The sequence below is a fragment of the Pipistrellus kuhlii genome, unplaced genomic scaffold, assembly GCF_014108245.1.
Source record: "Pipistrellus kuhlii isolate mPipKuh1 unplaced genomic scaffold, mPipKuh1.p scaffold_m20_p_7, whole genome shotgun sequence".
Classification (NCBI taxonomy): domain Eukaryota; kingdom Metazoa; phylum Chordata; class Mammalia; order Chiroptera; family Vespertilionidae; genus Pipistrellus; species Pipistrellus kuhlii.
Genome location: NW_023425573.1, coordinates 46,449,884 through 46,474,672, shown reverse-complemented (window position 1 = coordinate 46,474,672; position 24,789 = coordinate 46,449,884). Strand labels below are relative to the sequence as shown.

Sequence of the window (24,789 nt, the reverse complement as noted above, 5' to 3'; positions counted from 1 at the left end):
TTGAAGTTAATATATAGTTTAGAGTTAAAATAGGATTGAACCTATTGATCTTTCTAGTTTTAGTTGGTCAATAGTTTAGAATCTCTCTAAGGCTATGTTTATATACTGTATGTGGACATTATATTTGCCCTTTCTTGTTCTTAATCTGAATATTTTTGTTGACTTTGTTTATACATTTTTATATAGCAAGCATTTGAAGCAATATGTTTTTATGGGGCAGTTATATCCTCTGCATCAACCACCAGTGCTCTGATTAACTGCTTAGATATGGCCTCAAATGTTTTAAAGATTTATTACCTTTGTTATTAGAATAATTTGAAATTAGATCAAAATAGTGCAATGTATAATTTTGTAAAGAAAAAAGTAGTGATAGGGCTAAAAAATAACATGATTTTTATTTATTTAGTAATTTTTTAATTAGAATTTATATTCAATATTTTGTATTAGTTTCAGTTTTACAGCACACTATTTAGACAATCATATACTTTACAAAGTAATTCCTCAATATTTCAAGTACCTAACTGGCACTATATGTAGTTATTATAATATTATTGACTATATTCCCCATGCTGTGCTTCACATTCCTGTGATGTTTTTGTAATTATTAATTTGTAATTCTTAATCCCTTTACCTTTTCACCCAGACCCCAATCCTCATTGTCTCTGGCACTATCAGTCTGTTTTCCATATCAATGTGTGTGTTTATATTTTGTTTTTGCATTTATTTTGTTCTTTAGATTTCACATATAAGTGAAATTATATGATATTTGTCTTTCTCTGTCTGACTTATTTTACTTAGCATAATACCCTCTATGCTATCACAAAAGGTAAGACATCATTATTCTTTATGTCCAAGTAATATTCCATTGTATATATGTACCACCACTTTTTTTATCCACATATTTCTTGATGGGCACGGGTAATTTTCATATTTTTGCTATTGAAAATAATGCTGCAATGAACATAGGGGTGCATATATGCTTTTGAATTTGTGTTTCAGGTTTCTTTGGATAAATTTCCAGAAGTGAAATTGCTGGGTCAGAAGGCAGTACAATTTTTGAATTTTTTGAACCTCCATACTACTTTCCACCAATCTGCACTCCCACCAATTGTGCACAAGGGTTTCTTTTCCTCTACATTCTCACCAACACTTGTTTGTTGATTTATTGATGGTTACCGTTCTGACAGGTGTGAGGTGATATTTCATTGTGGTTTTAATTTGCATTTCTTTGATGATTAGTGACATTGAGCATTTTTTCATATGTCTATTGGCCATCTGTATTGACACTTTGGATAAGTGTCTATTCAAATCCTCTGGCCATTTTTTAATTGAAGTGTGTTATTTTTTAATTTTTTATTTTTTAGCTGTTGCATTGTATGTGTTTCTTATGAATTTTGGATATTAACCCCTTATTGGATATATCATTGGTGAATATCTTCCCTTGTTTAGCAGATTATCTTTTTTTATGGTTTTCTTTGCTGTGCAAAAGCTCTTTAGTTTGATGTACCCCCATTTGTTTATATTTTCTTTTGTTTCCCTTGCTTCAGGAAATATATCAGAAAAAATATTGCTAGAGAAATGTCTAACATTTTACTGTCTATGTTTTCTTTTAGGGTTTTTATGGTTTTGAGCCCAGCATTTAAGTCTTCAATCCGTTTTTAGTTTATTCTTGTGTGTCATGTATGATGTGGTCTACTTTCATTTTTTGGCACATATCTGTGTACCCTATTTTTCGGGCCATAAGATGCTCCGGACCATAAGACGCACCAGTTTTTAGAGAAGGGAAATGAAGAAAAAAAGATTCTGAAACAAATAGTGTCCTAAAATATTTTATGTGCATTAAAACCCAACATCACAGTCATAAACACATGTAATCAACCCTGTAATGTAAACAGCAGCATTTAGAATCATTTTAGAGCCACGCAAGCACACAGAGACCACACAGAGCCGGGCAAGTAAAAAAACTTTTTTTTAAAAGTATATGTGTAGGCTATATTTGGACCATAAGACGCAGGGACTTTTCCCCCCCCCACTTCGGGGGGAAAAAAGTGCGTCTTATGGTCCGAAAAATACGGTAATTTCCCAACATTATTTATTAAATAAGCTTTTTTTTTTTTTTTTTTTTTTTACCCCATTGTATGTTCTTACCTTCTTTGTTATATATTAATTGATCATGTAGGTGTGGGTGTATTTCTGGGTTCTTCATTCTGTCCCTTTGATCTATTTGTCTTTTTTTATGCAAGTACCAGGCTGTTTTGATTGTTATAGCCTTGCAGTATAGTTTGATATTAGATAATGTGTGGTACCTCCAAATTTGTTCTTCTTTCTTTAGTTTCTGTGGCTATTTGGGGTCTTTATTGGTTTCTTATACATGTAGGTCTTTGTTGTTGTTGTTGAGTATGATGTTAGCTGCATGTTTGTCTCATATATATGTGATTTTTATTATGTTGAAATATGTTCCCTCTATTTCTACTTTGTTGAAAGTTTTTATCATAAATGGGTGCTGCTGGATTTTGTCAAATGCTTTTTATGCATCTTTTGATATGATCATGTGACTTTCATCTTTCCTTTTGGAAAATAATGTGATTTTTAGTACTTTACTTTTTCACAGATAGCTTTAAACAGTATACTTCTGTTTTTTGGACAAGAAAACAAGAGTGGAAACAAAATAACTTTTCTAATAAAAGCAAATAGTGAGGGTGTTATGAATAGGTTTCAAAAATGAATGAAGGAGGTGTCAGGGACACTCTGAAAGCAGGCAGATAGGAAGAGCAGTTTGATTAGAGTGAGTGATAACAGTGATACTTGCCTTTTCATTTATCTTCAGTTTCAAAAAGAGCAGTGCCCCCTAATTTGGATATTTTTGCTAGGGTATATATTCATCTCTTCAAATCTACCACTTGCTAGATGCTATGCTAGGTGCTAATGAAATCATGAATTATATTCTGTTCTCAATGAGCTTCCAGTTTAATATGGGAATGCAGACAAACAGACATCACTTAGATTTCCTTAAAGTCATAGTTTTACAAACCAAATAATAGAATGTCTTTGATTTTGTTAAGACACTCATAGTATCTCTGGCATCCTAATTTTATAATGTGGTAATAATATGTAGACCTTATATTCAAAGCTATGAACTTTTCTTTCATTGTGCCAAGAGCAAGTGTCAAGATAATCAATTTAATTTCAAGAATATATACATTACACCAGATGATCAAGCTGAATTTGTCAAGTTAGCAATAAGTAATGAGTTTGTGGAAATAACTTCTTCTAGGTTGCCTTGATTTTTAAAAATGGCAAAAATAGAATAAATCACTCTGCTTATGAAAGATGAGATGTTTCTTCAAATATATTGTAATAATCTAAAGCTCTCAAAGATGGCTAGCTAAGGAAAGGTTGGGGCTGTATTAACTCTTTTTAGTTGGTTGAATCAAAGCAAAGAGCAGGGTCTATTACTCTAACTTGTTAACATACAGGAGTTGAATAATTACAGAGCTATTAAAAAGTATGATATCATTGCTAGGTTATGGGAAGGATTTATTTTGAATTTTGATCTTTTTCCTATTTTTTTATTGTTGTTTTTTTTCCCCCAGCAAACAGCACTCTATAAAACCCTGTTTGTTAAATAATAAATGTAAAGTACATAAACTGAATACCTTATCACAAACTAAATTTTTAAACAGAAATATATGATAAGCTAACTGAACTTGGATAGTTCTACATATATCGAGTAAAAATTGTGTTCAAACAAGTTAACATACAATATTGTAAGTAGCGATTATTACTCATAATTTTTTTTTCATTTACATGGGTTTTAAGGGTATAAAAATCCAGTGGAATTTTTGGAAGAACATTTTATTATGAATATTTGATTTTAAAAAACTCATTTACCTATTTAAATTTTGTCTGCTCTTTACCCCTGAAATCATGTGTATCAGTGGTTGAGAAACAGTGCTTTAAATACATCTTAAATTTTCAGCAGTTGGAAGAACTATTAAGAAGCTGGAAGATTCTACCATTTTAGGCAAAGATGAGGGATACCATTTTTTCAGTTGCACAGGCTGACATATGTTTTAAACAAACATTTATTGGCAAATGTGGGCAAAACATTTCCTGCTTTTATAATTGAAAAAAAATATATACCATGGGTACTTCCTTCTTTTAGATATAAAATAAAACTTTTGGAAGAAATATAATTAGCCTTCTATGAATCGTTATCTCTGAAAATGTTCATCACATCTCAACAAATTGAAATACTGTGCATTTAATATACAAACACAACACCTGTGGCCATTTAATGCATCTTAATGAAGAAATCACTAATACCTGCTTAGTACTCTCCCTTTAATATGGATGTTTGTGCAAATTTTTGCCCTTTCATAGCTATTTGACAAGAAAGTATGGAGGATAGATCTATTTCAGGTTTGCAAATCTATAGTTAAAGAGAAAGAAAATAGTAGATGGAGTAGATCTGAGAAATAACATTGTTAAAAGGCACTTAACAAAAGCTTACTGGTATTTACCAACCCCCTGGCTCTGTGGAGGCAGAAAGATGAAGAGACATTAATCTTGCACACAAAGGCTCATAACCTATTAGGAATAGTGAGGACAAAACAAACAAATAATAAACTGATACTGGATACTATGGCTACTGGAGGTAAGACTATCATTAAAACTAGAATTTAGTTCAAAAGAAGAAAGGGAAAACAAAGATAGCAAGTGTTTGGATTAAGAATGAACAATAAGATGGGTTTCCAGAAATTTATTGAATAATGATTTTTGAGTGCCTATTAATGTTTATTGGATTCTTAAGATGTCAGATTTTTAATAGAGAAAAAAACTCGATATTAAATGTAAGTTGTAAGAAGCATTTCAGAAACGTAAATATAAACAACAACAAAATAAACATGTTCATTTGTGATGTGTACCAAACACTTTGTTAGTATAAGGGGTACAAAGGTGTGCCTGCCATATAGTATTGGGCCCAGCATTATGGAGATTAGTCAAGTGGAGTCACACATATATTACACAAATAAATACATAAAAATGCAATTATAAAGTTATGTTGCAAGCAATTCTGGATAAATTTAGTTATGTATATGTAGAAAAAGGTGATTTTAAAATTTAGTGTTTATCTAAATATGATTTTTATCCTTTAGTTTTTGATTAGTGAGGACCAACAGATCAATCCGCTAAGATAACCTGCCTTTCATCATCTTTCTCCCAACATCTCTGATCAGCTTTGGGGTTCTGCTCTAGGTTTCAGTCCTGCCTCTCTTCCAGATGACTTCTCTACCATGTTGGCACCCTGTCTAAATGTGCAGTCAGAACTAGTTTCATGAATTCAGTTTGTATATTTTTATCTCACATTCAGATCCTCATAACCTCTCGGTTTATTCAAAATTTCTAGTTGAACTCTTTAAGTGTAGTGATAAAGAAACTGTAAAAGAGTGCAATTATCTTTACATGATTAAGTCAAACTTGATTGGTCAGGTGATGTCAATTATATTACATGTTCAATTAATCAATATGCATTAAGCATTACTATCCTATATAATAAAAGGCTAATATGCAAATTGTCCCCTCGACAGGGAGTTCAACCAGGAGTTCAATGAAGAAGTGGGGCTGGCCAGCCAACCTCCCTAACCCCCCCCCCCCCCCAGCCAGTCCCACCTCTGATTGGCCCCAATTGGAACCAGCCAGCTAGATATCACCCATGCACAAATTCATGCACTAGGCCTCTGGTATTCTATAGTATGCTGGGATTATGGGAGATAAAATTGTTACAGGCTTGAATCTAGTTAAAGAGATGAAAAAAATAATATTATTCTGTTCTTCCAAAAATTCCACTGGATTTTTATGTCTTAAAACCCATGTAAATGAAAAAAATATGAGTAATAATTGCTACTTATAAAATTAGAACTTAATTTCTTTGAACACTATTTCTACTCGATATTTGTAGAACTAGCCAAGTTAGCTTATCATATTTTTCTGTATAAAATTTCAAGTTTTGATAATATAAAGTGTTCCATTTATATACTTTACATTTATTATTTAACAAACAGGAAAATATCAAGTGAAAAGGTATATACACATCTTATAAAGGAAGAAGTTTACTTTGTAAAACATTCTATTGTAATAGCTCTTAGTTTCAGGCAAAACAGTATTTATATATTACAAAAAAACTATCTTTTATATATAGTTTCTCTGTAAGACTATTCAAATATTATGAAGGGTAACAAAATTTGTTCTGTAAATGAATACTTATTACTTAGTCTTGGTGAAATTTGTGTTGTGGCCAGTTCTGCTGCTTCTAGTCACCCCATTATGTTGCTCATACCTTCATTGCATACCTACCTGGTATCTTCATAGTCTATAAGAACTTGCTCTTAAAAATGATTACTAGGAGACTACTTTTATTTATTTCAAAACATTTCATTTTTATGTTTAAAAGAATAAAGCACCTACGATATAATTTTATTTTCAATTATAAAGCAGACTTTAGGGAGTAAGAGAGGTGGTCCTTACTCACTGTTAAATCATATCACTTGGTGTAATGGGTTGAATTGTGTTCCACCAAAATTTGTATGTGGAAGATCTAACCCTTGTAACTTAGATTGTGATTATATTCGGAGACAGGGCCTTTAAAGATAATTGAGGTTAAATGAGGTCATATTGGTGGGTCCTAATCAAATCTGACTGGTGTCCTTAAAAGAAGAGGAAATTTGGGGACAGAAAGAGACATCAGAATGCACAGGCACATTGAAAGGAACATGCGAGGACACAGTGAGAGGGCAGTATGTGCAAGCCAAAGAGAGGCCTCCGAGGAAACCAACCTGATGACACTGATCACAGACTTACAGCCCCCAAAGCTGTAAGAAAATAAATTTTGATTTTTTAAGCCACCCAGTCCATGGCATTTTGGTATAGCAACCCTAGAAAGCTAGTATACTGAGTAAAAGCTTATAGTTTAGTTCTATTTATGTTTGGACTTGTAAGAGCAAACTCTCTGAAGTTGTTCCCCTGTTAATGGCCATCTTATCCTTTCAGCTGTTCAGATGAAAAAAAACATGAATTTATTTTTGACTACTTCTGACACACCCAGACTTCTTAACAGATATAATGGCTCTCTATATAAAATTTAAACACTACTTAACCACCCCCTCTTTCTCCATCGTCTCTTGTCTAGATTATTACAATTGCCTTCCAACTGGTGTCCCTGATTTTACACTTGCTCTTCCACAGACTGTTCTCTATGAAGCAGCCAGAATTATTCTCTTGCAGCCCAAGTCAGATCATGTCACACTGCTTCTCAAAGCCCACTGATGGGGCTAGAAAACACTGTATGCTCATAAATATGTTGAAAACATAATAAGAACTACTGAAAGAAATATGTCAAAAATCACAGTAACTGGTAGAAAGACTGATTTCCTTTTGTCCTTTATTTTATAAATATCCTATAGTATGGTTTTATTATTTTGGTAATTCAAAATACTTTTGAAATAGGAAAAAGTATAGACATAAAAACATGTTTGGCTTTTATAGATAGATCATAATTCTCTGACTTTATGCCACATATTAACAACTAACTTGCTACAAAGCACTCTAGGGGTTAATTTAGTCAATGAAAAGACTTAAACAAAAAAGAATCACAAACCATTACTGTTCAGCACACACAGGAAGGTACTGATAATAACTACAAAGACAAAGGAGATCATCTGTAACCCAGGGACTAAAATTAGTAATAATGGTAAAGGCAGTTGTACCAAATTATGTTTTCTAGAAGACAGCCACAGGCTTTTCTCTTGTAAAGAAGACTGATCACCTCCATTAGCCTTGACAAAAGCAATGACTTCTGGATGAGGGCATTTAATTATAATGTTTATCTAATCACTCTGTAGCCATTTACATAAACAAGATGGCTTACTGCGCACACATGGGTGTGGGGAGGGGAAGTGGCAGTAAAACATAGTGTTTGGTGAAGAGTGTATTTTAAGCCAAACAATTCACCAGCATAAGTCAGAATTATTGGCCTTTTATACTGGAGTTTTTAAAAATGTTAAAAAAAAAAAAGTGCATATACAGCCTTTGGATTACCGAAATTTCTAGTCTAGTAACAATAGTAATAACAATAATGATAACTAACACCTAATTTGAATTCATTTATGCCAGATTCTATTTTGTGCTTTTATCTACAAAAGGTAATTAATTCACCTTTGAAATAATCCTGCTATTACTAATTCAATAATCCTGTTGAATACTATCATTATCCCCACTTTTTAAAAAAATATGTTTTTATTGTTTTTTTAGCGAGAGAAAGGGAGAGGGAGAGAGAAATAGAAACATCAGTGACAGAGGAACATCATCCATCAGCTGCCTTCTGCATGCCCCCTGCTGGGGGATTGAGCTGGTAACCAGAATCAAACCAGTGACCTCTTGTCAAAGGCTCAACCACTGAGCCACATTGGCTGGGCTCATTATCCCCATTTTAAGAAAACAGAAGTTAAGTAATTTGTCCAAAGTCCCTGAGGTAAATGATCATAGGAACCCTGGCTAAAAAAGCTAAAGTCCAGTATTCTAAGCACTTATATTCTTAAAGGTTATTGTTATTATTATTTTTTTTTGCATTAACATTGCTATCATATGACCGGAGTCACTAAAAATTACTTTGGATAAAATTAACAGAAGAATTTAATCCAAACTTACATTTTATTTTATTATATTGCTGTCTCTAGTTTTTTGTTTGCTTGTTTTTGTTTGTTTTTTGTTTCCCTTTTCTTTTTGTAGTTTTTGATTATTTAAGTACATCAGTATATAGGTGAAAAGCAGGAAAGTGGGATTTTCCCCCCTTGATTTATTTATTTAGAATATCTGCTTTTGATGTTTTAGACGAGCATAAACTATAAATAGCCAGAGCCTTCTTTGAGCTTTTTCCTGTCTAAGCATGCAGCCTCTGAGAACTCTTGGCTGAGATTTCCAGTATCAGAGGGGCGGACTCAGGAAGGAGCGGTGTATCTGTTTCCTAAAGGCGGTGGGTATCACATTGCCTAACTCAGGAAAGAACATTGGCTACACTGGTGTGTGATACCTGTGATGCATAAAATCCATCTCTTAGGTTAAAACACTTATTTTTCCTCTTTGGAATTCACTTATGGATGAGAAATATTATTAACAAGAGATAGGCCTGACAAGGAAGGATAGGTGACTAATGTCCACTTATAAATCCGACTCTTCAAAAGAGTGTCTTTTCTATGAACTCGCCATTTTTATACTAGATTTCTGAGTACTTTCAGAACATCACTGTTAAAATGTCACTGTACTCCCAGGAATGCAATGACACAGTCTATCATTGTCCTCTCTGACACAGCACAGTGGCTTTGAAGAAGAAACCAGGCCCTGAGGGAACGGAGCACACACAGCTGAGTGAAGGAAGTCATCCCTGGCCAGGGCTAGACGCAGCTGTGAGAAATTGGAATCGAGAGTGCTGGTGTAGTTATGGTGATCTGAGGGGAGGGCAGGTCTGCTGGGTGTTTGGGGGGTGACACCATACAGGAGAGGGGTCCTGGAAGGGGAAGCTAGGAACCCACACGGTGATATGTAGATTACTTGGTTGTTCTGGAGCCATCGCTTTCATCTGGCTATGCTGATGGAAGTGGCACAGAGCTGCGTCTAGACTCTAGACTAGGGGTGTCGAACTCAATCAGAGAAGGGGCCAAAATCTAAAATCCAGCCTAAATCGCAGGCCGAATGGTTTACTGAACAGTCATAAACTGTCATTGTGATGGAAACACAGTGGAGTGCAGTGATGACAGCGCAGTGCGGGCCACATTGCAAGGCCTGGCGGGACGGATTTGGCCCGCGGGCCTTGTGTTTGACACATGTGGTAGAGGAAGCACATTCCAGCTGCAAGTGCAGAGGTTTCAGGGTCAAACAGGCCTGGATTCAAATATAATTCTATCAGCATGTATGGCTTTGGGTAAGTCATCAAACACTTAGTTTCCTGCATCTATAAAATGTAGAACTCAAACTATTAAACTAGAAAACAAAGTGCCTCATGTTATGCATGTGGCAGCTATATGCATATCTGATAGATATGCACAAATATGCAATAGCTAGTGGAAGCGTATATGTGCATTGTACACACACATATGTCTGTATGTAGATGTATTCATGGGTCTACTATAGTGCTCTTTCTCCTTTGTTATGTTACTCCCACAAGAAACTTGCCATATATTTTCTATTTTACATTTAAATTTCCTTTTATCCTATAGAAACATGCTTTTACCAAATTTTCACGTAATTTTCTTATTAAACAATGGTGTTGGGCTGCTTTATCTTAGGTAAATTTGCAGAATTACTAACTTGGAGAATTCTAATCATTAGCTACCTAAGAAAACAGAATGTTTACCACATGATAGAACAGATTCAGGCAATATGTCACTAATTTTCTTTAGCAAGAAAGTGAGTATTGCTCCTAATGAATAATATTAACAGTGTTCTTTTTGGGCACCACTACTATGCAGTAGTCACCTATGGTAATCATTATTTGAACTCATGACAAAGCTGGGTTAAGAATTGGAGGCAGGTCTTCTGTGTATTCAAATGGTTTAACCTGAACCATAGTATAGGTATGTGCCTTGTCAAATGACTAACATGATTATTCTAATCTAGCAGATTATATAAGGTATCCATGGCGCTAGAACCTCATGCCTTACCTTCTCTGCCCCCCACACTTTTGACAGATGTCAAGACAGGATCTTTCTTATCACAGTTCTCTACTATGTCTACTGACTTTTTCAAGACCTCTCAGTGGCCAGAGTACTTTTCTTCAATAACATTCCTTCAGAGTTTGAGCTACAATGATTCGAGATATGGCTACATCTAGTATTTTTAATTCTGTGATATGGAATTTATACGAGGGCTGCGTAACCTACAAAAACCATAGCAACAATGGAATAAAGTTTATTCAATAAACAAATCTTTCAAAAAAATCCTTCGAAGCTGCCCTACTGTTGTCACTTTAACATTCAAAATAGTACTTACTATGGCCCTCAAGGCTCACTGTACAGTCTGGCCCATGGTGTTCTCTTCAATGCAAAAACCCTCATTTCTTTTCCCCACTCCCTTTTTGATTCAGCCACACTGAACTTTCTGAGAGAATCTTCTCCCTGACCCAGACCTTCCCACCAGCTGTGTGCTCTCTCTAGTCCACCACACCACCTCCCTGCCCACACTATTTCTTACTAAATTTTGTTCAATCTCAGCTTAAGCCTCATTTTCTTAGTTTTTCCTGAGCACATAGACTCAAGGCTTCTTAGCAGCCTAGACTTCTTTATGGCATATTTCACAAATGTATTTATATAATTAAGTAATCAGCTGGTTAGTATTTCTCTCCTGCATTTAAAGAAAGGCCCCAGGACCATGTCTATCTTATTCAATGTTAGACTTAGCATGGTGTCTTGCTAAGTGTAGTATTGAATTAACTTTTTAACTCACTTGAAAAAATAACTCATTAACTTCTTATTCGGTTGAGCATTGTGCATAATAATACCTTTATGACGAGGCTTTCAAGGGCTCATTTTTTTGTGTGTGTGTTGCCATACATATAGAACAAAACATAGTATATCCTGGGTTCCCCTGAAAGCATAGCCTGAGACAGAGGCTTTCTTAAAGGGCCACTGATCGTAAGAAGCAGGAGTAAAGAACCAGAGAATGATTGCTACAGATGAATTGTTCCCCTCAAAATTTATATGTTGAAGCCCTAGCTTCCATTGCAACTCTGGAGATAGAGTCTTTAGGAGGTAATCAAGGTTAAATGAAGGTAGAAGAATATGCTCCAAATCTGAGAAATGATCTATATCCTATATAATAAAGAGCTAATATGCTAATTAGGCTGAACAGCCAAACGACCTTCAGGATGACTTTCCAGAGGAAGCCAGGCTGGGTGGACCAGCCAAAGCTGCTAGGGGCTGTGAGGGCCAGCTGAGGCAGCTGGTGCTACAAGGGCCGAGCCCCTCGCATGAATTTCATGCATAGGGCCTCTAGTCTACATTATAAAAGGCCAGGGGCCATTATGACCTAAATGACCAGATGGATGACTAGTCACCAAGAAGTGTATGGAACACCTCTCAGTCCCTCCACCATGGCTCACAAAGACTCCTGTCTCAGCAAGGCTGGTGGCTGGAGGGGGGCGGGGAGGAGGGGCGGGCACAATGAGCTCATTAGCCTCCAGCTGGGACTGAGATGGAGGCCTAATGACTTTGCAGCTGCTATGGTGGCTGCAGATCAGGCCTGGAGAGAGGCTGAGAGAGAGAGACAGAGAGAGAGAGAGAGAGAGAGAGAGAGAGAGAGAGAGAGAGAGAGAGAGAGAGAAAGAGAGAGAGAGAAAGCCTGCTCAGCAGCTATTGCAGCTGCTGGTAAGGCCCAGAGAAAGAGAGGCAAGGTCTGATCTGCAGCTGCCACAGAGGCTGCAGATCAGGCCCAGAGAGAGGCATGGAGAGAGAGGCCCAGAAATAGGCCTGGAGATGCTGACTGGCATAGAAACTGACCAATCAGAACCAAATCTGGATGAACTGCGAGAAGCCAATGGCTGCCTAGGAGGCAGAGCTTTTGACGCTGACTGGCATAGAAACCGACCAATCATAACCTAATCTGGGTGAACTGCAAAGGCAGAACCCAAGGTGGAGGTTGAGGAGGGGTTTTAAGGGTAACAGCTGTTTGGTATAAGGTGTAAGAAAGCGGTTCAAGTTTTCAATGACCGGTTTGGCAGTATAGTGCATATGGCTGGCTATCAGTCTGGATATAGGGATTATGTATTTTTGTCTGCCAAGAGCATCTCCTCCTGCTGAAAAGTCTTCCCCTCCCATTTAGGCAACTCTATCCTATATTATCTATCTATACTAATAAAAGGGTAATATGCTAATTAGACCAGGTCAACCAGCTATCTTCTGGATTTCTGACTTCCTTCAGAACAAAGCCATGGTGGTGGGGGCTGAGGCAGAGGCAGTTAGGGACAATCAGGCTGGCAGGGGAGGGAAGTAGGGGCTGAGATCAGGCAGCAGGGGGTTAGGGGCAATCAGACCTGCAGGGGAGGGCAGTTGGGGGTGAGATTACACCGGCAGGGGAGGGCTTTGGGGGAAATCAGGCAGGCAGGCAGAGGTGATTAGGGGCAATCATGCAGGTGGGTAGAGTGGTTAGGGTCAATCAGGCAGGCAGACAGGTGAACAATTAGGAGCCAGTGGTCCCAGATTGCAAGAGGGATGTTCGATTGGAGAGGGTGCAGGCTGGGCTGTGGGAACTCGCACCCCATGCAAGAATTTCATGCACCAGGTCTCTAGTATATGTATGTGTGTGTGTGTGTGTGTGTGTATACATATATATATATGAGCCTAAGTGACCATAATAACTGGCCAACCAGTTGCTATAATGAAGCAGTGACCACCAGGGGGCAGATGCTCAATGCAGGAGTTGCACCCTGGTGGTCAGTGCGCTCCCAAAGCCAACCTCCTGTGGTTGGCCAACCTCTTGCAGTCTTTCACCCCAGCTGGCAGGCCTCAATTTGCCTGATGGACTTAGGGGAGTGGGCCTACGTTGGCAGTCAGACCTCCTTAGCACTACTGCAGAGGTAGGAGAGGCTCCTGCCACCACCTCTGTGCTCACCAGCCATGAGCCCAGCTCTGGCTGAGTGGCACTCCCCCTGTGGGAGTGCACTGACCACCAGGGGATAGCTCCTGCATTGAGATCTGCCCCCTAGTGGTCAGTGTGTGTTACAAAGACCAGTAGGTCTGCCATTCAGTCAATTTGCATATAAGGCTTTTATTGTATAGGATGTAAGTAAATTATAATAATACATTTGGGTGTGTTTAGCATTTTTCCACTTGACTTATAGTTTAGAGGCAAATAGTCCTTTTAAAATCTTAGAAGGCATCCTGGCTTAAAAGGCCCTCAAAGGCCTGGTTCTAAAATACAATTCCCTGGGACAGAAAGGGAATGACCTATTTCTGTGGTCTAGGGCCCTGGCTATATATCTATCCAACTTTCTGGACATGGTCTTTCCTAGAATAATTTAGGATAAACTAACCCCTTATCTCTTAGTTGGAGGAAGGCCATGGCTAGAAAAAGAAGGACCCATTGCACATTTGTTTTTATTCTGGTGACAAAAAGATACTTTTCACTAACTGCACCATTTTACTTTTTCAGGTGTAACTGTGTGGAGCCCCACAATCCCAGCAACGATACGCTAAAGGAATGGAGCGAGTCCAATATTTCTGTGTCTGACATAATTTGGGAGAACCTAACTGTGTCAGTAAGTGATACATTGAAAAAAATGAGTCATATATTGAATTGTATTATTGTTTGGTGGCTTTTGTTGACATTGTGAATGAATTATCACTACTAAGGTAACTTTTTTTGAGTGCGTACTGCTATAAAAGAGATAGTTTTTTGTTTGTTTTTCTGGGGGTTTCTTTCATTATGAACTATATCTAATACCTAGTAGGCCTGCATTGCTCTAAAAGCACACATATACAACATAATGTGACTAGACCCATGGTAAGCAAGCTGCAGTTCACCAGCCACCTGTGGCTCTTTGGCCTCTTGAGTGTGGCTCTTCCACAAAATACCATGGTCTGGGTGAGTCTATTTTGAAGAAGTGGCATTAGAAGAAGTTTAAGTTTTAAAAATTTGGCTCTCAAAAGAAATTTCAATCATTGCACTGTTGATATTTGGCTCTGTTGACTAATGAGCTTGCCGACTACTGGACTAGACTGCCTGAAAGCATGTTAAATAACAATGGTCTTGACCTAAATGAAGCCATATGGCAGCACTAAGTGGTCCTTCTGTGTAAAAAAAACCAGATGCTTTTACTTTACTCTGTAGTACTGTTCCAGCTATTCAGAATATGCTGAGGGTAAGGGGCTGCTTGTTATTATTTTAGTGTAAATATTTTTATTCTAAAGAAAACATTTTAATTCTAAAGAATCAGTCTAAATATTTTAATTCCGAAGAAAACATATTTTTATTATAAAGAAAACATTTATTCTGAAGAGAACAAAAGACAGTTTATTAACAAAATTCTGGCACCTCCCTCATGAAGGGATTTGTTGTTTCCATTTTCTTCTGATCTCCCACTAAAGGAAGAGGATGGCATTTTTATTTTAAATCCATACCTTTTTTCCTTTTTTTATTGTTTAAAGTATTACAAATAGCAAATATCAAAAAATAAGAATAACTGATAATAAAAATCTAATTCTCCAACCTGAAGAATTTGAAAGAGAGCAACAAGAAAAGCTCAGAGTGAGCAGAAGGAAGGAAATATTAAATCCCATACCTTTTAAAAACTTTTTTCTTATTTCTGCTTAGTGATTCCTCTCTCACATAGCTGTTTTTCCATTCTGCTTAACCTATCATTATGTTCGTGTACTTATTTTTTCATCTGTATTTCATCCTTCACTTCTGTTTTGTCGAATCTCATAACTGGAAAAATTGAAAATGTTCTGCTTCAAATAAATATTTTAAAAAATCCGAGTCTTCCTAATTTCTTTTTTACTTCCCTCAGTTACAAATAGGATGATCCAAAGCTCTGTATAAGCGCAAAACCATTTTAGCCATCAGCATAAAACTATATGAATTCAGTTCATTTTATGAAACACATATCATTTTAGTAAGCAAGCCAGTTAATGGAACAAATAAAAAACTTTTTTGTTGTACAAATTTATAAAAATCTAAATGTGTTTTTTTAAATTGAGGTATAATTGACAAGCAGCATTATATTAGTTTCAGGTGTACAATATACCGATTCAATATTTGTATATATTCTGAAGTGACATCCACAATAAGTTTTTGTAACATTCGTCACCACACATAGTTACAGAATTTTTTTCTTATGATGAGTACTTTTAAGGTCTCCTCTCTTAATGAATTTTAAATATAAACATGAATTTTGTAAGAGCCATTTGACCTATTGCCTATTTTGCCAATTTTCCCATTAAATGTTTTCTTTAGAATAAAAATCAAATTTCTTACCCTCTGTATAAAATTCAATCTTGACCTATATTTTACTACCTTTATTCTTTTCTTCATCATTTTCTCTAGAATAAGCCTTTACTTTCTCTTGTTTTTTTCTTTTATAGTTAACATTTATTACGCCCTACTTTTTTCCCTAGAAAAATAATATTACACGGTTATCCATTTATTGAATAACCATTATTATCTATATCATGGTTGATACATCTGACAGTGTATGTTCAAACTCATTTTTTTTCTTTTGGTAAACTATAAGGATTGTTATGTCTAAAGAATCTCTTGCTTGTGTTCCTCACCATGTGTTCTCTTCAATGCAGAAACCCCAATAATCCCATCTCTAAATTATTTAGCATGATCATTTACTCTATGTGTTTTATATTGTCTGAATAATTTAATGCTAAATAACAATATTCTGTATAGCTGCAAATCCTGAGTAATAACCTTCTAAAAAATTCACAGAACAATTGATCTGGTTTGCCGTCAGTTAATTTTAGATATTAGAACTTTTAGAGTCAAGCAGAGTATAGTGAACAGTATTTTGCCATCAAAGCATAACCAGCATTTTGTTGTTGTTTTCAAAGTTCTGGCATAAATTTTTATTATTATTTGTCATTCATTAAAAGCTGCTTTTGAAATTGAGTAATTGCTAATCTTGACCAAAAATAACCTTTACCACCAAAGGGAATGCTACATATTGAAAAAAAAATTGTAATTTTTAAGTTAATGAAAACCATTGAAATTTTTTTTTCTTAATTGTTATACCAGCGTTTTTTTTTAAAGCATAATCACAAATTAGTAAAATCAGTTTACTAATAAAGCTTTGTGCTAATGGCTTTTATAACTACTTTGTTAAAATAATAATATAGCATTTACTTTATATGTTGTTCATATGACAGATTTTTTAAAAATTATATTTTTACATACCTCACAAATTATAATTTTACATTGCGAATTCACAAAGGGCAAAGAACTTTAGCTTTCTGAGATTTTCCCAAGTGAGTGTTCCATAAATATTCAATGATTATTTTGAAAGATAGTCCCATATTACAGATTTACTATTTAATATGTCTTGTTTTTGTTTATTTTCCACCTTTATTGAGATATAATTGACAAAAATTATACATATTTAAGGTATACAACATAATGTTTTGATTACATGTACACATCATCAGATGATTATCACAATCAAGCTAATTAATATACCAATCCATCACATAGTTGCCTTTTTTTGGAGGGAACAATTAAAATCTACTCTTAGCAAATTTCAACTATATTATACACTATTATTAAATATAGTCACTATGCTGTTGGTTAGATCTTCAGAACTTACTCATTCCACAAAACTGAAACTTTGGACCCTTTGACGAAATATTTCTCCATTTCCTCTTCCCCGCCCCAGCCTTTGGTAACCACCATGGTACGCTGCTTTGACTTTCTTTTTTATTTCATATTTAAGTGAGATCATGCAGTGTTTGTTTTTCTGGCTTATTTTATTTAGCATTATGTCTTCCAGGTTCACTTATATTGTTGCAAATTACAGGATTTTTTTCTTATTTTAAGGGTGAATAACATTCAATTGCATATTTATACCACATTTTCTTCATCCTTTAATTCTTTGGCAGACACAGGTTATTTCTGTATCTTGGCTGTTGTGAGTACCGTATTTTCCAGCGTATAAGATGACTTTTAAAACGAAAAAAAGTCAACCGGGCTTTTTCAGTGGCCTGAATTCAGGTCTCAGTAGAGGGAACAGAGAAAAAGAGGACAGATAGAAAGCACCTCACTTGGAAATCTAGGATGGCACTATACCACCGCCCTAGCAGGCTTTTTACTAGAACACAGTGTAGCTTCGGGTACAGAACATGCATAATTTGCATGCATAAAAAGCCTGCTTGGATTGGCCAGAGTCAGAGAGGCGGTCTATTAAAAAAAGAACTGGTGTTGCCTCGAAAGTGGGGGGTAGTCTTATACAGCGAATACAGGCCTATACCTATGTTTTAACGGTAAAATTAGGGGATCATCTTATACGCCAGAAAATATGGTAATGCTTAATACAAATCTTTTATGGCAAGCTGGAATACTTAGGTTTCTTTTGTTATATGTATTTTTAGCAATATCTCAAAATCAGCCATTATAAGGAGTTCTTAGGCAAGGTTTAAAATACTCACAAGCATTTAACTTGCAATTATTAATAGTCTTTTGCCAGAATAATGTATGTAGCTAGCATATTTAAGGGGCAGAACACTAATGCCAACTTCAACTTCTTATTTTATTAAACTTGATTTTTACAAACTTATAAAATTATTAATACTTATGATGTAGTTGAAGGATAATTAGTAGAAATTAGTTTCCACTAATTATCTTTTTCATTTTATTTTGTAAGTTAAATCATGTGTTAGACTCAAACTAAAAGAACAAGATTTAGATTTGGTATCCACTTCTATATCTCAGGATTTAGATGTAGAAGTGTGTGTATGTGTTGGGGGTGGGAAATAGTTAGAAAAAAGCAGAAAATAAATATAGAATTTAGTAGATTATACTTTTTAAAATATTAACATTCTGTACCCCCCAAATAAATACCCTTTTCAAATTTACTTTGAATTAAAGTACAATACCTAAGCAAGCTATTGGAAATTTATTATCTACACTAATAAAAGAGTAAAATGCAAATTGACCATACCTTCAAGACACCCCACCAGCCAATCAGGAGTGGGTAGGCAAATTAACCCAACAAAGATGGCTGGCTAATTTGCATGTGCCGGCACTGAGAAGCTGGAGGTGTTCTGCACCACCCACAGCCACTCTGGGCCTCTGGACTATGTGGGAAAGCAGAAAGGCAGGTCTGGCTGGATTAAAGGCGGTGCCGGCAGCCAGGGGAAGGAAGGTCCATTCTTGCATGAATCTTCATGCATTGTGCCTCTAGTAAATTATAAAGCAGTTAAACAATCCTTTGAAATGGCAAATGGCAGCTCTGAGAGCAGGATTCAGCCAAATAGAAGGAACATTTTATGACTACACAAAAGACTGCAGAAATCACAATTCTATGAATAATGAGTTTACAGTGGAGCTAGTAGCTCCTCTTTGTATTTAGTTGCTCAGCTTGCCCATTACTTTGCTTAGTAATTGTGCTACTAGTATCTCTGATCAGGGATAAGAGGAAGAACAAAACAAAAAAAAAAAACAAAAAAACAAAAAAGGAAGGATTTATTTTTGGTACTTTATTTTTACAAAGTTTTGAGAAAAGGAAAATTAAATCTATAATTAAGGCCTGGAGGATTTTTCTTTGGTTTTTCAATTAGCCAAGTTATTGTGCTCTGTATTAACTTAACATGGATAATTGGAATTCAGCCTTAGCTATCAAGGAAGGTATTTGCAGTTAGATTAGAAGATGGGACAGAATTGTTTCAGATAATTATAAGGTATACTAGCAATATTTCTTAATAATCCTAGCCTTAGAAGTAGCTGCTCAAACTAGATTTAATGGTTCGTTGTTTATTTTTGAATAACAGTGTAGCTGTCTGTGGTTTATTTTACAATCTTTTGAAGGTATTTATTTTTTGCTATATAAGGGCTCCAGGGCCTGAGGCATTGTTCAGTGAGAGGACTCTGTGTTATTGATCAATCCAAAAGTGCATTTGTTTCTTTAAAATCTCTGTACCATGGCACAATTCCATTTCTGTTCAGGTCCAGAATATCTTAAAGGTTGATCAAGTCACTGGTTCATGTAAGCAATTATTTTCTGTTTCAAAATAAAAATAAATGCATTAGTAACCTAATCTTCAAAATAAGAGAAACCAAAATGATTTTAAAAGAAAATTTTCAATTTCAAAATATTAATATTTAAAATACTCAGTTTTTCTTGGAGAAAGGAAATTTTTTTTGACTTTGCTGCCACCTCATGGCTAAGGCAGTAATTAGCCATGATCCTTCAGGGGCTTATAAAAATTTATGCCAGGGGAAAAAGACCACGGAAAAGTCAGAAAATATGAGCTCTGTCTTGTTCATGAAGTAATATTTGTTGTTGGTGGTGTCTGTGATCTCAGTTTGGGATCTGAGATTCCTATCTTTGACTCACAATTTCATTTCAGCAATAACATAACATAGTTTTTTTGTTGCCTTTCTTATCTTTTTTGGTAGATTTTGGATTAGATAATTTTACAAAATCATTGTTCTTTAATAAGTAATAATATCCCCCCCATGGACACTGTATTTGTATCTCAGCTCTACTGCCAGCAGCAGCACTGAGATCAGAGCAAATTACTTAAACGCTGTCCCAGTTTCCTCAGATGTGAAATCAAAGTAGTAACATCTACCTAGTTTATAAGCTTGACGTGCAAATTAAATAAGATGATGTATTTAAATGGTTTGGTATAGTGTCTGACCTGGTAATCACTCACTATGAAGTATGTCAAATGTTCAGTAAGTATGCTGTTAGGAACTTAGTTGTATAAGCTTAAATACATATTATGGGTAAATCAGTTTTATAGATTTAAATTTAATTTGAAAAAGGCCAACATTTTAAAAGTGATTCATGCTCAAATTTCACATCAGACTGATATTTCTCACCACTGAACCTGCCCAGATAGAAGCCGTGGAGCGTAGTGTGCTGTTAAATCACGGTGAGGGCCATAGATGCAAAGCTGCAGCATCTCCCTGACAGCTGGCCCCAGCTGTTGGACGTCTGAAGGGACTGTGTCCATTTTTCCTTAAGAGCTCAGTTTGCTTTACTTCCTCTGGCAGGAATGCAAGTCATTGCACGGAGAGTATGTGGGACGCGCCTGCGGCCACGAGCACCCATACGTTCCAGACGTTCTGTTTTGGTCCGTGATCCTGTTCTTTTCCACGGTTACTATGTCAGCCACCCTGAAGCAGTTCAAGACCAGCCGCTATTTTCCAACCAAGGTACTTAGACTACAGTCTTCTGGATTGAAACATAAACCTACCTAAAGCAGGTTATGAAGGCATAAAAAAGAAAAAAGCAAGTTATGAAGGCATACATGTTTAGAGAAAAAAGAAAGAGCACTTGCTGTGATAAACGGATCCACTAAAAAGCTTTAGTGTGAGCAGGCTGCCAGGGTCCGAGTGGAGGTAGCAGAGGAGGGAGGGGAAGGAAAAGCATTTTGAGACAGGTGCTGGAAGTGCACATGAACCCCAGGCTTCTCCTTCAAATCCCAAAGATCAGCTCCCACTTGCCCACTTCCGTTTTTGGAAATGGAAAGTGCACACTGCAATAGTGACTGTCACTCTCTTCAGTGAACAGTGGGAGCTGTTCCAGCCTGACAGATACCTCCTTGGAGCCACTGCCACACTCTAACTGGGAGAGCCCCTGCAAAGCCCATTGGAATTCCATTCTCTTACATTTCAAAGTGTCAGTCCCTCCCCTAACCCACCATGTTTGCATCTGCATATTTGGAAAGGAAAGTAAACACAGCTTAGTTCAATATTTAACACTGCCAAGTAACACCTATAATGTCTGACTCAGCCAATAGAAAACAAGAAAACAAGCTTTTTAAGGATGAGCTGATGATTATAACAAAAATTCCAGCCTGGGAAAAATGTTTCAAGAAGTGTTTCTTCTGCAGAAAACTTCAGTTTTCGTCACCTCCTTCTGTAAGATGGAAGGTCTATTTCTCTCCCTTGAAAGTCTAATTTGATTAAATTATTTTTGTAACTTGAAACAATAATCTCCTATATTTTTGTGTGTGTCATAAAGGCATCCTAATAAAGAAGCCAGATCTTGGTGATCATTGCATTAGGATTTTCGCTGAAAGATGGCTTTATACATGAGATGGCTTTAAAACTGGCTTACACAGAAGAACTTTTAATTTTTTCTGCTTTGTTGTAGCATTCCTTGCTGCCATTCTGATATCCCAGATATACTAACTAAAATACTATGCTTCTTTAATAAAAACTAGATTTTATTTTATGGTGCTTCAAGTTTATCATTAAAATGTTGCCTATGTGAGAAAGAGTCCTAAAATGTAGCCAAATTCTGGCCTTGCAACCTTATTCTATGTTCTAAATATTCACGCACTTAGCTTCATAATAAACTTAGATTTTAAATAAAAATTAAAATAGCACAATAACCATTACAGCAATTTCTCAGTGCCTCTTTCTGGAAAGGTTGAGTATGTAGCCATCTTAATGACATTTACATAAATATACATTCAGGTTCTGACAGAGCTAATGATAATATTCTAGTATGCATAGCATATAATATTGTGATGCTACGTCATAAAGTTTTTGCAAAGAAAGATTATGTTCCTGAGTATTCCTGTCTATTTATAGTTTCTTCAGGTGACAGATGTTTTCATTATTTTTAGGTTCGATCCATAGTGAGTGACTTTGCCGTCTTCCTTACAATTCTTTGTATGGTTTTAATTGACTATGCCACTGGGATCCCATCTCCAAAACTACAAGTACCAAGTGTTTTCAAGGTGAACTTACAGCATTTTCTATTTACTTCTTCTTCTCTGTGGGCCAAATCTTCACTTAGACAATGGCTAGAAACCTAGAACTTGGGGTTTTGATGAAAATATAAAGCTATAGATTAGTAAAATGCCCATTAGTATGACTAAAACTTTGGTCTACTATTTTTAAAAAAAATTAGGAACTACAGAAGTAGAATCCTGTCAATTCTCTTTGACAATATTTCCTGTCAATTTTGCCAGTTGAAATATTTATATATAAGACTCCTAAGAGTTAAGGAAGCATTTTGAAACTAAGGGAATTGCATTATCTTGATGCAGAATTGCCCAGTGAATAGTATTTAAAAATAGGTCTAAAACAGAATTCTGTGTGACCCTTGTTGAGTTCCTTAAACTTGATTTTTCTTATCTATCAAACAGAGCTACGGACTTCCTCATAGAATTATTGTCAAAAGACTTCCTCTGGGAGGGATTCATCTCAGGCACCAGCCATGTTTAGAACCCTCCCCTGAACCCTTAATGTCACCAATTGTCTTTTTGCTGTTTTCAGATAATGGCCTGTGCATACATCCTTTTTAAGGATGAGCTGATGATTATAACTAAAATAAGGTTTCACACAGTTGTCAACTGTAAAAATTAATATTTCTGTAAATATATATATACACACACACACACACACACACATATACACACACACACACATACTTGCCAACTGGAAATGGTAAATATTATTTTATCTAATATAGGTATTGATTAAGAACACAGATTTTTGAGCCATTCAGAGTTTAAATCCTGTCTCCAGCACTTATTAGCTTTGGGTTTTTGAGCAATTTGTTGGATCTCTCTATGTCTCAGTTTTTTAATCTGTACCTCCTTATTTGTTGCCAAGGAAAGAATGAATTAAAATATGCAAAGCACTTGGAATGGTGCTGGTACCTTATAAGTGCTTTGTAAACATTAATGTTATTCATTATTATTATTAATGTAAACATTAATATTATTCACTCAGCATATCAGTTTATAATTAGGGTTTTCCTGGAAGCATCTGTAAAATTTAATTTGATTAGGTATTCATTAATTTAGCTCATAACTATGTACATTCTTTTATTTTTCACAGCCCACCAGGGATGATCGTGGCTGGTTTGTTACACCAGTAGGTCCAAATCCATGGTGGACAGTAATAGCTGCTATTGTTCCAGCTTTGCTGTGTACTATTCTAATTTTTATGGACCAACAGATTACAGCTGTCATAATCAACAGAAAAGAGCATAAGCTAAAGGTATAGTTTAACATTGGTTTTAATGTAAATTATTATGACTTGACTGACATCAATTGATGTTCATTATACTTTATATTCTGTAGTCAATTGTATAATGAAATATTAAAGTAATGCTTTCAAGTTCACACTTTTTATTGTTTTTATTCAGGATATTCTGAATTACAATAAACTTAAAGTTAATTGTTTTTAGTTAATTGATTAACTAATTAATCAATAATACTTGGCTGAGTTCTAAACTCTGAAACCTTATCTTCAGAGTTTAAAATAAAGACAGTGCCTAAATTCTAACATTCTTTACCATGTTTAACATATTTTAATGAAATAATCTATTCTGGTGAAGTGCATCTTTACCAATTTATCTTACTTGGGGATTTCTTTATTTTTTTATATAACCCTAAATATGTCTATTAGATTACATTTATTATTGGAACAAATTACATCTTCAGATATTTCTTGTTTTTTTTCTTGTTTTTGTTTTTGTTTTTGTTTTATTCCTCTGTCTATAATGCCCATGACAAAACAAACAAACAAACAAACAAACACACACACACACACAAAAAAAAAGAAAAACCAGTTATAAATGTTATAGACTGTACGTGACACCTCTATTGAGTTTTATTGCAGATTTTAATGCCTTTCTTTTTTACAAAGAGAATGAATATGGATATGTTTTATATTCTGACGCTGCCATTTTGCAACTGAGAATAATCAAAGTTGTTTATTGGTATACAATTTGTCTGAGATATGTAATCTGAGTGCTATCACTTATAAGAACATGTTAAATAAAATCAAAGTCATTGAATGGTTACAAGTTATCTAAATCAATTCTTCTAAAAACAGAACATGCACAATCTTGTTTTGTTTGGAATCATGTACATACTCTAAACTCTAGAAAAAGGTTCATTGTCAGAGCAACAGAAATCATGCTCCAAAGGATTTATAAGTACGTTTGTTAGAAAGATTAAGATCTCTGATTGAAATATTAGATGGTAAGTAGTAAAAACATAAATGTAAGAAAACAATGATTTGTAATAAATCTTGCTAAAAAATGAATTTCCT

At 35.4% G+C, this 24,789-nt stretch overlaps 1 protein-coding gene across 9 annotated transcripts in view; it reads left to right on the top strand.

Moving 5' to 3' along the window:
* Positions 1 to 24,789, top strand: part of SLC4A10 (solute carrier family 4 member 10) — a 214,806-nt gene that overhangs the window by 151,919 nt on the left and 38,098 nt on the right. For all 9 annotated transcript variants that reach the window (XM_036421111.2, XM_036421114.2, XM_036421118.2 and 6 more), the window contains 4 exons: positions 14,200 to 14,305; positions 20,764 to 20,925; positions 22,347 to 22,460; positions 23,569 to 23,730. In XM_036421111.2, coding sequence (XP_036277004.1) covers positions 14,200 to 14,305; positions 20,764 to 20,925; positions 22,347 to 22,460; positions 23,569 to 23,730 — 544 coding nt within the window. The remainder of the gene's footprint in view (positions 1 to 14,199; positions 14,306 to 20,763; positions 20,926 to 22,346; positions 22,461 to 23,568; positions 23,731 to 24,789) is intronic.